Here is a 12140-nt window from a genome sequence, read left to right on the forward strand (position 1 = left end):
AATATAATTTCATTGTATATAATATCCATAAAAAAAAATCGTATAACCTTGTCTTATTAAATAATTTTGTAGGTTATTGAACCGACGAATAAAATTTTCCAGTATGAGAGCCGTGATGGCCCAACGGTTACAAGGCATTAATCTTGGCCGATGATTCTGAGTTCAAGCCGGGGACTATCACCACTGAATTTATGTGCTTCATTTGTATTTATAATTCATCTCGTCTTAAAGGAAAACATCGTAAATCTGCACGTGATTGGGAATCTGCCACGTGTATGTAACCCGCATTAGAGCAGCTTGGTGAAATAAGGTCCAAATCTCTCCTTCAAACGGGACAAAGCCTTTATCCAACAGTGGGACATTAACAGGTTACTTTAGTTTATTTTAATCCTTTAAAAATGCAACTAATTAAATTCAAATATATCATTGTACTACTTTTTACTTGGTATATATTTTTAGGTACCAAATTATAGGATAATTAATATGCACCATGAGGACCATAGAGTGACATTGAATAATTTCAAACATAACACCTAGAGTACAAGTAACTTCTGTGAACTAACGCACCAGTAATACAAGCTGCAAAAAAATAATCTACTAGTAGCTCTTATAAAGACACACCTCTGATACAAATCCTCATAAATGTTATCATTCATTATCTATAACTGTAAACTTACTTCCTTATCAAATCGTTTAACATTATTTATATAAATTATGAAATATTTTATCATAACCGCTACGAAACTATTTACAAATCACACATACTAAATCTTACACAAGAAAACATAATACACTGTCATAACTTGATCCTTTGGGAAGGTTGTCTCTATTTATCATCGTAATAACCTCAGTGTAAGGGCAGGGTTAAGGGACTATGTACACAATATATTTATACGGTTAATATACATGTTGAAAAACTTACTACAAACATGATACTACCGCAATTATACATTCATGGATAAACACGCGTCATATTGATAAAAATACTTAAATTATTAAAATATGTCCACAGGCCTTTACGTTATTACGAATGTTATAAAAACAATTTAATTCAATAACTACCTGTGTACATATGTAGTATAAAACAAATGGCGCCCGCTATCTAACTGTCCCTATGTATGATTAGATATTTAAAACTACGCAAACGGATGTTGATGCAGATTTTTTTTAATAGATAGAGTGATTCAAGAGGAAGGTTTATATGTATAAAAAAGTAAAGAAAGACTAATCATTTTAGACGTTTCTAATCTCATAAATGAATAAACACATTTTTTTGCGCTTACTTTGCAAATGCTGACATACATTATTTTGATCTATCGTAGGTGAACCCTACGAGACAGATCAAAATAATGTACTACAGTATTGTACACTATAAAAAATCTACAAAAAAGTCAGCAATGGTATATTTTTGATTTTATCTATTTCAACTCTCATCAAAAGAATGAATAATTTTTTTCTTATAGTATCAAGTAATTTAAAACTATAATTCAACATGAAATCGCTGTACTACAAACTAAATTTTCATAAGGTTGTGAAAAATTATTATCACAAGACTAATGTTATTTTAATAACAGCCATCAAGAAAAATGTATGTTCAATGTAAATGTTCTGTTAATTCATAAGATATACGAGATTACGTCACTTTACCAAGACGCAGTTGATTTTATTACACGAACAAAGCATGATAAATAATAAGTAAAAAAAGCGAAGTAGGTAACTGCCGAAGAAAAATAAGTTATTTTAACGTTAGGAGTATGTTTTGAACGTTAGAAGTATGTTTTAAATCTTTATTCAATGCTGCTGTGTCGTCCTTATGGTGCATATAATCGTATAAATTGATACCGGTAATAATATTTGAATTTATTAAAGAATCCCGCCTTTACCGCGCATCAATTTATATATATCGTATTTTCCCGCGCTTTCGCGATGACAACTCGAGATGACAGATGCATAAATGCACAGATAATTATATATTCATATAAAATATAAATCTAATACTAATTAATATGTTATTATACACACCAACATAGTACTCCAATGCAGGTCGGTGTATAAAAAAATAATTTCATTTCCTTAGCAATGTTTTCCGTAACAACCAAATACGAGATGAATTATAAACAAAAATACAAGTGTATTTATTTCGTTAGAAATTATAAACATTAACCTTCAGATTTTGAAACGCTAATCAAAGTCAAATGAACTAATTCGACAACAGCAAACAAGGGCTCCCAGTGGAGGTAGACATCTAAACTAATTATTGTGTAAATATCACACTTGAGTTTTTGAGTCTTGTTAAGTTACTATTTACCCCAGCATAGACTCTAATATAAACTTTTGCTTATAGCCTAATCATAGACAATTTTATTTAGACATAGACAATTATCAACTACACACTACGACTATTAGTATCAGTAAAGACATTAAATGTTGCTACTCAAGTTCCCATCAGGTTCACTATAATACCTGCCATATATGTTAATCCAATATAATGATTAATAACAATAGAAATATGGACATACCACCCAGTCACCATATAAAGTAACGCCAAGTAGCAATGCTTAGTATTGTGCTTCGATTTTAAATCTGAGTGAGCCAGTGTAACTACAAGCACAAGGGGCACAACATCGTAGCTCCCAAGGTATGAAATGGTTAATGTTACTTACGACTTGTTCATGAGCGATGGTGACCACTTACGGTGAAGTGAAAATACATACATAAACATACACAGTAATTTAATTTCATATTATATAGTTATAAAATTAGTTATTCATTATATCATTCATCCTAACTCTTTAAGGCAAAAATGGTCACCCCGTGACATTCCTTACAATAATGAAATTAGATAATCATTATACAATTTGAATTATATAGGCGTAATTTTTTTTTAGTTGCCATATATAAGATGGCAACATTATCTTCTTTTTTTTGTGCATGCGGATAAAGACGCGCATACGAACATCCTTATATTTTTAACTTGTCGAAGCTATCACTGTCACTCAATATTCAACTGACAACTCTTACATCACTGCAACGATAAATCATATATACGAGTCAGTGATTGCATCTGAGATTAATATCATATCACTTTTGCGTTTTCAAAATAGCATACATAACAAATTCTTATCTTATCGTAATATTTACGATTTTTTAACTTAATCGATTGGCGCCCCTGGGGGGTAAGATCGACTAGTATGTAAACTAATATGTTCTCTAATCATTCGTATCCTATTATTTTAATGGTTGTTTATAATTATTATATTTGTTTAGATTTCCATATTGTAATCCATTGATATGAATTGTCCCCTTAAGGGATAAAAATATATATATAATGATAACTGATTTATTATTGTGAACTTAAGCTTTACTTGATGTAAGGTCCGTCTGGGTAGGTACCAACCACTCATCAGATAATCTACCGCTAAACTGCAAAACTTAGTATTGTTGTGTTCCCGTTTGAAGGGTGAGTGAGCCAGTGTAACTACAGACACAAGGGATATAACATCTTAACTGCCAAGGTTGTCGGCGCATTGGTGTAATGTAAGGAATGGTTATTATAATCAGGTGGTCTTTTGCTCGTCCGCCTACCTATTACATAAAAAAAAAATATATCTAAATAACGGTTACATGTGATGGCGTTATAATTGTGTGTTCAAATTACAGCCGAATTAGCTAAGCTGGTTTTAACCAGCGTTTTAGAAGCTGGAGAGGTAAAATAGAGGTTGGGAATTAAGAATATTAGTGTACATACGCATCAATAGAAAGTGAACGAAATAATTCTGCGCTAATTAATTCACGGGTGATAATAAGTTATAATTAATAATACCTAGATAAGTATCTAATAATTTTAATTATTTTATAATTACTAAAACCTATCCGAGATTTATAACTATGACGTTTTGTCATTTTTTATTTGCAACAAATCACGAACGCGTCATAATTGTCAACATAATTATTGTTATCTATATAGGTAATCATAATCCATATACCTGCCGCGATTTCGTAGTGATTAGAAGAACACACTCCAAAACAAAATACCTATGATTCTGAACATCTGAGACATCGGACATCTAGGTGGTGCGGGTGAAACTTAGAATTTTGACGAGATGTCCGACGGTGAAATTCAGCAGCCGGGATTAATCCAAACAATTCCTCGGAACATTCCCCGTGGAAAATTCGGTAGAAGATGAAGAGTGATCCAACATATCTCCGCTAAGTCAAAGGATCAGCTCAGAAAGGGCTTGATCGTCGATAATTCGAGCTGCTCTACGTTGGATACGGTCAAATACACGGGGCTGGTACTGGGGAGCACCCGCCCAGAGGTGAGAGCAGTACTCTATGTGAGGCCGATAGCGGCCTGATGTTGCGGCTTGTATAGTCTTAGACAATGGTCTGACGTGAAATATTGTGTTTCCTTGCTGAGCACACCGAGCTTTTATGATGCCAATTTGGCTTTGCCTTCCAATTGACCGCGGAAATGAACAAGGCTTGAAATATCGACTCCAAGTATTCTGATACTAGCTGTGGTGGCTATCGGAATGTTTTCAAATCGTAGAGATACGACAAATGGTGTTTTTTTATCAGTTAAATGGTGTTATAATCATATACATATATTTATGTATCCTTCATAAAAATCAATGAATCCTAACTATAGAAGATAAAATAATTGTCATGTTTATTATCCTGAATATCATCCACAAAATTTTACTCGTTTGAAGGTTACTTTTTCTCACGTAATGAGTAAAAAATTTAAGGCTATTGTTTTTTGTGACAGAAGTTCGCGTTTTGAATTACGTCACAATAGATTTTCCGGTAGATTCGACGGGGATTATCACTGTGATCTTTTTATAAATAATGATCAGATAACGGCCGAATTAAATTATAAATAAAAAATAATTCTTATCAACTAATTGAATCGATTGTTGTCATTTGACATAGATATAGCTTTATTTAGTTTTTATATTTACTTGAATAGGATACTTGAATATTAACCGTAAAACGATGAAAGTCTCCTACTAATCTTAAGGTCAGCTAAGGCTAGGTAGTCGCTAGGGCGTCACGACATACATTCCTATGACTTCAAGACTGTCTTAGACAATTCCGGGACTCTATTGCACAATATATAGGGACAACTACCTATTGGGAGGTAAAAATCTGACACACTGAGGGTTCCGAGCAAGCTTTGGTGTTATCAACCCGAGATACATATCCAGAACCAGGCTTGACTTTATTATTAAACCTCAGTGATGCCAGACAGTCAGAAATGACTTCCTCATTTACTCTCCAAATTATTATTTTTGTTATTATTACATTTATTATTACAAATTAACTCTTTGTTCATAACAGTTAATTGCAGTTATTTTGAAATACAAAAATTACCCGCAAACGAATGTACTGATATATGGTTGATCAACCAATCGACTCAGAAAGAATAATACATTAAGTGTTACTAGACACTAGTTCACCGTCAATAGTCAGCCGAGATGGCCCTATGGTTAGAACGCGTACATCTTAACCGCTGATAGCGGGTTCAAACCCAGGCAAGAACCGCTGAATTTTTATGTGCATAATATGTGTCTATAATTCATCTCGTGCTCGACGGTGAATGAAAACGTCGTGAAGAAACTTACATGAGTCTAATTTCAACGAAATTCAGCTACATGTGAATCCACTAACGCATTGGAGCAGCGTGGTGCAATGAACTCTTAACGTTCTCCTCAAAAGAGGACAGGAGGCCTTAGCCCAGCAGTGGGAAATTAACAGGCTGTTACTATATAGACACTAGTTCACTATTTCATGCATTATTTCCCTATCAATCATCAATAATTTTGTATTAGATATGAGTCCAAGCATTTTGTAGCTATGCAAGCATTTATTGGCAATAATTTAAAAATAAACTCATATTAAAATATGCATTTATTCAACATTTTCCTCATACACGTCAATAGATTGCTTTGCAACGCCTTTACACTTATACTTCTTCTGGTTTGAGTAATCATGGATTAAGATTCATATCTAACCACTCGACAATCTCGGCTCGAGAATATACAAGTGCAAATTTAACACAAAGACCTTAAAATAATTTAAAAAAAACCTAACAAATTAAAAAACACTCATAATCAAATTACATGTTTACATTTAGGAGAGAAAAAGAATTATCTCACGAAAGTAAATCCTCGTTCGGTGCTTAGGATAATACCTATAAAAGTACTAACAGATAAAATAAATATTATAATATTTATTTCTGTCCATTGACAGCTGTCAAGGGAGGGTAACAATCTTTAAAGTCGCCACGCGGTCACCATGCGACCAACATCATCGCTAATCGCGTGCTGAGCAGCCTTATCAACCTAGATAAGTAAGATTTTCGGTGCTTTTCATGATCTTAAGCCATTTAACTTAGACGTAGATTTCTACAGTTTTTGGAGCACTTCATTGTGAAATTTAGACATAATCAATTTTTTTTTATCTCAATAGTCAATACACTGTTACTTTGCCGTGGATTCCGGATTTCTTGCGGTTATGATTTTTTTTTAATAATTCTTATGAAGTGAGGCTTCTAGCATATAAAATAAATTATGTATATTCAATGAGATTGAAAAGTAACAATAATTTTTGTTCGGACCTGGTTAAAAATTTAACTCTAAGATTGGACCCACACTTGTATCTAGATCAGTTATAGCTTGTAAAAATAGTATTTACTAAATGTGCCCGTAACTTTGCCTGCGTGGAATTGAGCTTGTGACTATAAGATTTATTATTACTGAAAAAATATATAGTCTTTATTACTTCTGGATAAAATATAAAATTTGATTCATCAATTAGTATTTATCGATTACAGACAAACAAATCTTTCCTCATTATAACATTAATAGATAATATAGAAACTTAAGTTCGAAATTCAAATAAAGATAAATAAGTGTGACCAGAAATTCTTAATTGAATTATTATTATTTTATAAAATTGTTCTGAAAAAGAAAAAAAATAGAATTATGAAGGTAATATTTCCTTGCTAGATAAAATAAAAAAAAAATACAATATAATAATGTAGATAAAGAGAAACAAATCTATGTTTATAATTGAAGTTATTTTGTTTTTTTTCTAATAAGTATGACATCATTATTTTTTTTTAATTTAGTATTTGTCTGATTATGTTCACAGCTACTAAAGATTATTTAAATAAATTAATTATAATTAGACAGATAGCCATCGTCTGAGTACTGAGATACTATAATCGTATAAAGACCTCTATTTTATTTTCGTAATCTGGTCCGAGGGGTCAAAACTTAAAACACTCCTTGTAAAACTGGATATCACAATAAAATCCTTATATTTCAAATTGAGACTTACTCGGAAATAACAAAATCATATAACTTTATTATCAAAGTAGGTAAAGTAACAGTTTGTAATATGTCACCTAACAGGGTTTAGGCCTCCTCACTCACTCGTGGAGAAGAGAGAGCTTATTGCATCAATGAAACTCGAACTCAGGTTCGTCGGACTTTTTTTTTATTGCATTGGTTGACGGACGAGCATATGGGCCACCTGATGGTGAGAGGTCACCACCGTCCATAAAGGCGCTGTAAGTAATATTAACCATTCCTTTCACCACCAACCTTGGGAACTAAGATGTTATGTCCCTTGTGCATGTGATTACACTGGCTCACTCACCCTTCTAACCGGAACACAACAATACAGAGTACTGTTATTTGGTGGGTATTATCTGATGAGTGGGTGGTACCTACCCAGACGGGCTTGCACAAAGCCCTACCACCAAGTAAAGGACTATACGTGTTTCTCAGACACCTGCAGGTTCACAGCGCTCGCAAGTAGTTGAAATGAACACACATATAAGCACATGAAGATTAGATGTTCCTTGCCTAGGTTGAACCCGTAATCGCCTATAATATTTTATTATAATTTATTTCAATAAACTTGAAGATACTAATGATAAATTTCCTTTGCCACTAAAACAATAACACCCTTTCAAAATTAAGTTTCCATTTTCAAAACTCGTCTGGGTACCACCCACTCCTCAGATATTCTACCGCCAAACACTACTCAGTATTGTTGTGTTTCGGTATGAAGGGTGAGTGAGCCAGTGTAACAGGCACAAAATATATAACGTCTTAGTTCCTATGCTGCATTGGTGATGTAAGGAATTGTTAATATTTTTACCAGACCTTCGTCCGCTTACCTTTATCATAAAAAAACACTTTCGCGTTTATAGTAATACACTGTACACTATACACAATAGCTAAATAATTGCTATGATGTCTATAGACGTTTACTGTCCTAGAAACTGTTACATTTTCTCCATTAGTTCTTAACAATATAATTATATAAAAAACTTAAACGACTGTAATAGAATTATGAAAAGCTAAGAATCGCTGGAAAGGTGAATGACCTCTATTATCTTTTATATTCGATTAAATTGCATTTACAACATCGATATTCACTTGACAGGTGTCAATACATCAAATCAAGTCTCAATATGACAACAATGATATCATATGTTGCCTAGACGGTATTAATCGTTTTATTTGCAAACGTAAATAACATAAATATATATATACGTAATAACATAAATGCAATTATATATATACGCAGGACCGGATAAGGATAGGGCTACTGAGATTTCAGCCCCGATTCCCCTACAAGAGAGTTAGCCCCTACATTAAAAAATTCAGATTTTAAAAGAATATTATCAAATATTTCGCAGGAAGTATAGAATGTATTTTGAAAATAGAAAAAAATATAACCCGCTGAGTTTCTTTCGCCGGTTCTTCTCGGGTCCGAGGTGTTAAATTCCGAACCGGTGGTAGATTATTTATTATTATTTTGACTATCAATAAGCAAGTGTAAACACTTCTATATTGAATAAATATTTTTGACTTTGACTTTGTTTTAATAATTCAAAACGCCAACTGAGTAATCAGGGACTTTGTTGAATGACGATTGAAAAGTGCTTGTAAGAGCCGACTTGAATAAATTATCCTCTATAGGTATATAGCTTTTAGCAATAATCGCATTCTTAATGAACCAACTCAAGTGTTATAACTAGATTTCAAGTATCGAGACGTGTGTCGATTTAAATAATTGATTGTTCATTATTTATATAAACCTATAACACAATATATTGTTAACGATAGTTCTTATACAGCGACATCTATATATTAAGGATGGAAAGTTTTATGTCACGTAGTGTTGCCACTCCTCGCTAGATGGCGCTGTAGTTATTAGGTGAAAATAGTGCTATCTATTATCATCAAAATAAAACTTATGTTTCAAGTTAATTTTAGATTACAATATTTATTGCGACAACATAAACAGACTCACTGGCTTGATCTTCTAGGTAAAAACAAATTGACCAGATAGCGGAAGCTCTCTCTGAGGATACATCCGAGTAAGGAAGATAACCTAGATGCTCGGACCCAGCTTGACCTGGGCCAGGTAGGAAGACCCTACGTACGTTATTACAAAAATAGCACTAACAAAATTAAAACGCATTTAAAACTACCATACTTCAATTAATTTATCAAATAAAATAAAATACAAATAACATAAAATATTAATGATTTATTCTTCATCATGTATAGTTACCATATAAGAATAGATTTTTTTTAAATATTAGTACAGCTCTCTTTATTCATTCGAAACATTCCATTTAGAAACAATTAAAAAAAAAAAACAACAAACACCGTAACGGCCATTCATAATAAATTCGCAGAAGAAACATTGTCAATCGGTAACGTCAAAATTTTGACATATATAAATAATCAAACTGGTTGAGATTTTGACGAGGTACTCACCAAATATTTCACAACACTGTAAACACACACACGAAAATGCGTACAAAGCCACTAATAACAGAAAGGGTGCTAAGAGTATAAGGAAGTCCATCTTAAGGGCTAATTAAAACGACTAACCGAATGTGTTTTCAGTGTACTGTTATCGAAATATCGCCACGGAACTGATAATACTATCAATCTGTTACTCATGACAAATTTGATAATAAATTAATTAATACTAATAGTATTCTTGTGGTTAGATTTTTTCGAGAATCGTCTCACACACACTCGTCTAACAACAAACGTCTGCCTATTGATGATTTTATGAAATTAATATTAAATGTAGTCTTTGCCTTTTTAATTTTTTTTTATTTATAATAGCGTGCAACGTGATGGTTAGTGGTCAACTTAGCACATAGACATCGGTAATCTTAAAAATATTATAATAATAATAAATAAAAATAAAAAGCCTTATATTTCTTGCGTAATTATACAAAAACTATGAAAACAAAATATTCTTAAGTATATTTTTATTACTTAGATAAATGTTGTTTTTTTTTTTTTTCAAAAATTGAATTTTTCATCATATATGTATAGCTGAGAAGTACTACTCGTCTCGAAGGTGAAGGCCTCTAGAGTTCGCCACTGGTCTCTATCGCAAGCTATTCTTAAAAATATTAACTGCCGTCAACTTGAAAAACTGAGATGCAAATATATTGGCTCATTCCTCCTTCAAACCGGAACACAACCACACTAAGTAGTCTCGTATAATAAGAGAAAAACGTTCTGTACCAAATTAAACAGGCTAACCTTGAGCCCTAACACCAAGAAAACTCGTAGACTAACTATGAATTACCTAATTAAAGTATTAGTGTAATGATAATGAAAAATACATTAATGTAACTGTTTATGGGATTATCTTACTAATCGGATACCTTTTTGACAATAATCATAAAATAAAGTCATCAATAAATACTACTCTAAAAGCTTCGTATGATTCCCGTGACACACTTCACCTTTGAAACTTCAGTGGAGTCCTCATTTAACCCTAACAAGAAGACACCAATGTACGCGACTAACTAACTGATATTAAACTTGTTGATTATATTTTCGATGCGATATTTGACATTCGTGTGTCTCTGTTTATATATTTTAAAAAAATATACAGATAAAATCGTAGTAGACTTGGGTAGAGATGATGTTGGTAAACTGGTAACTGGCGAAGTAAGTGTAAGATTAATATCAGGCGTCAGATTAAATTGTCTTGTAGACAATATTATCAATTAATCGTTATATAGATGTGTGAGGGAAAAGTCAATGTATACACACAATACCCGCACTCACACAATTTCACACATTCAGATCGAGATTATTCTGATACTTTATCGGACTATATTAACAATCTAGAAAACAAAAATGTTTTCGTATTGGATTTTCAAAAATCGAACACAAAACTATACATTAACACACAGGAGCAAATCTGTTGTACATTTTACAGATTAACAAATGGTCCACCTAATGGTTAGTAGTCAAAATCGTCTATAGACTAGCTCTTTGAAAAATAGTAACCATATATTACCAGCGTCAATGTGACACTATCATTGGGAACTAAGATTTGACGTCCTTTATAGTTACACAAACGCTCGTAGCTTTCAAACCAAGACCCAATAGTACTAAGCATGCTGTTTGGCCGTAGAATAAATGGTGAGAGGATGCTGTCAATCCAGACAGCCCAAAACACCAAGTAAATATTATTATAATAGTTATAGGTTAGGTATTAAAATGTACTTACTGAATATTTTCACTACAAGTCTTCCCATCACGAAGTCACACATTTGCAGATAAATGAAAATCAGTAACAGTGTCATGAGAATAAACATTATATAACTGAAGTCCTTAATACCCAGAAACATGTTTAGTTCAATAAAAAAAAACGCACGTCTCTTTCAAACAAATTCAAAAGAAATAAACTTTTTTAAAAACACAAAATATCTTTTAAAATATATCTATATTCTAGATATATAAAAATCACTCTTGTTTAATCACAATAAAGTCTATTATCTTTTGTATAAGTTTAAACAAAAGAAAATGCCTCGTCTAACCGAGATAAGTTTGAGTATCGAAATGAAACTATTATAGGGATTATTTGAAATGTAATATTTTTATAAATTAAACGAAAATGTATCTTATATTCTGAAGAATAAGATTAAAATTATCAAAACGATACTTTAAGATAATCTGATAATTCTTATCTATTATAGGATGATGGTAACCAATTCAAATTGACCCGTCTATGACATCGATTGTTGTACAAATTTCAAGAAACGTTTTTAAATATATAAAAAGGTAAGG

The 12140-nt window shown here is 32.2% G+C and overlaps 2 protein-coding genes across 2 annotated transcripts in view; one reads left to right on the forward strand and one right to left on the reverse strand.

The window, feature by feature from the left end:
- LOC113397697 (uncharacterized) overlaps positions 1–9915 on the reverse strand; it is a 54690-nt gene extending 44775 nt beyond the window's left edge. Inside the window, exon 1 of the mRNA XM_026636136.2 lies at positions 9810–9915. Within this exon, the coding sequence (XP_026491921.1) occupies positions 9810–9900 (91 nt within the window). The 5' untranslated portion in view covers positions 9901–9915. The remainder of the gene's footprint in view (positions 1–9809) is intronic.
- Positions 1–12140, forward strand: part of LOC135193967 (U6 snRNA-associated Sm-like protein LSm6) — a 388927-nt gene that overhangs the window by 213667 nt on the left and 163120 nt on the right. The gene's annotated exons all lie outside the window — the stretch shown is intronic.

The sequence above is a fragment of the Vanessa tameamea genome, chromosome 23 (assembly GCF_037043105.1).
Source record: "Vanessa tameamea isolate UH-Manoa-2023 chromosome 23, ilVanTame1 primary haplotype, whole genome shotgun sequence".
Taxonomy (NCBI): Eukaryota; Metazoa; Arthropoda; class Insecta; order Lepidoptera; family Nymphalidae; genus Vanessa; species Vanessa tameamea.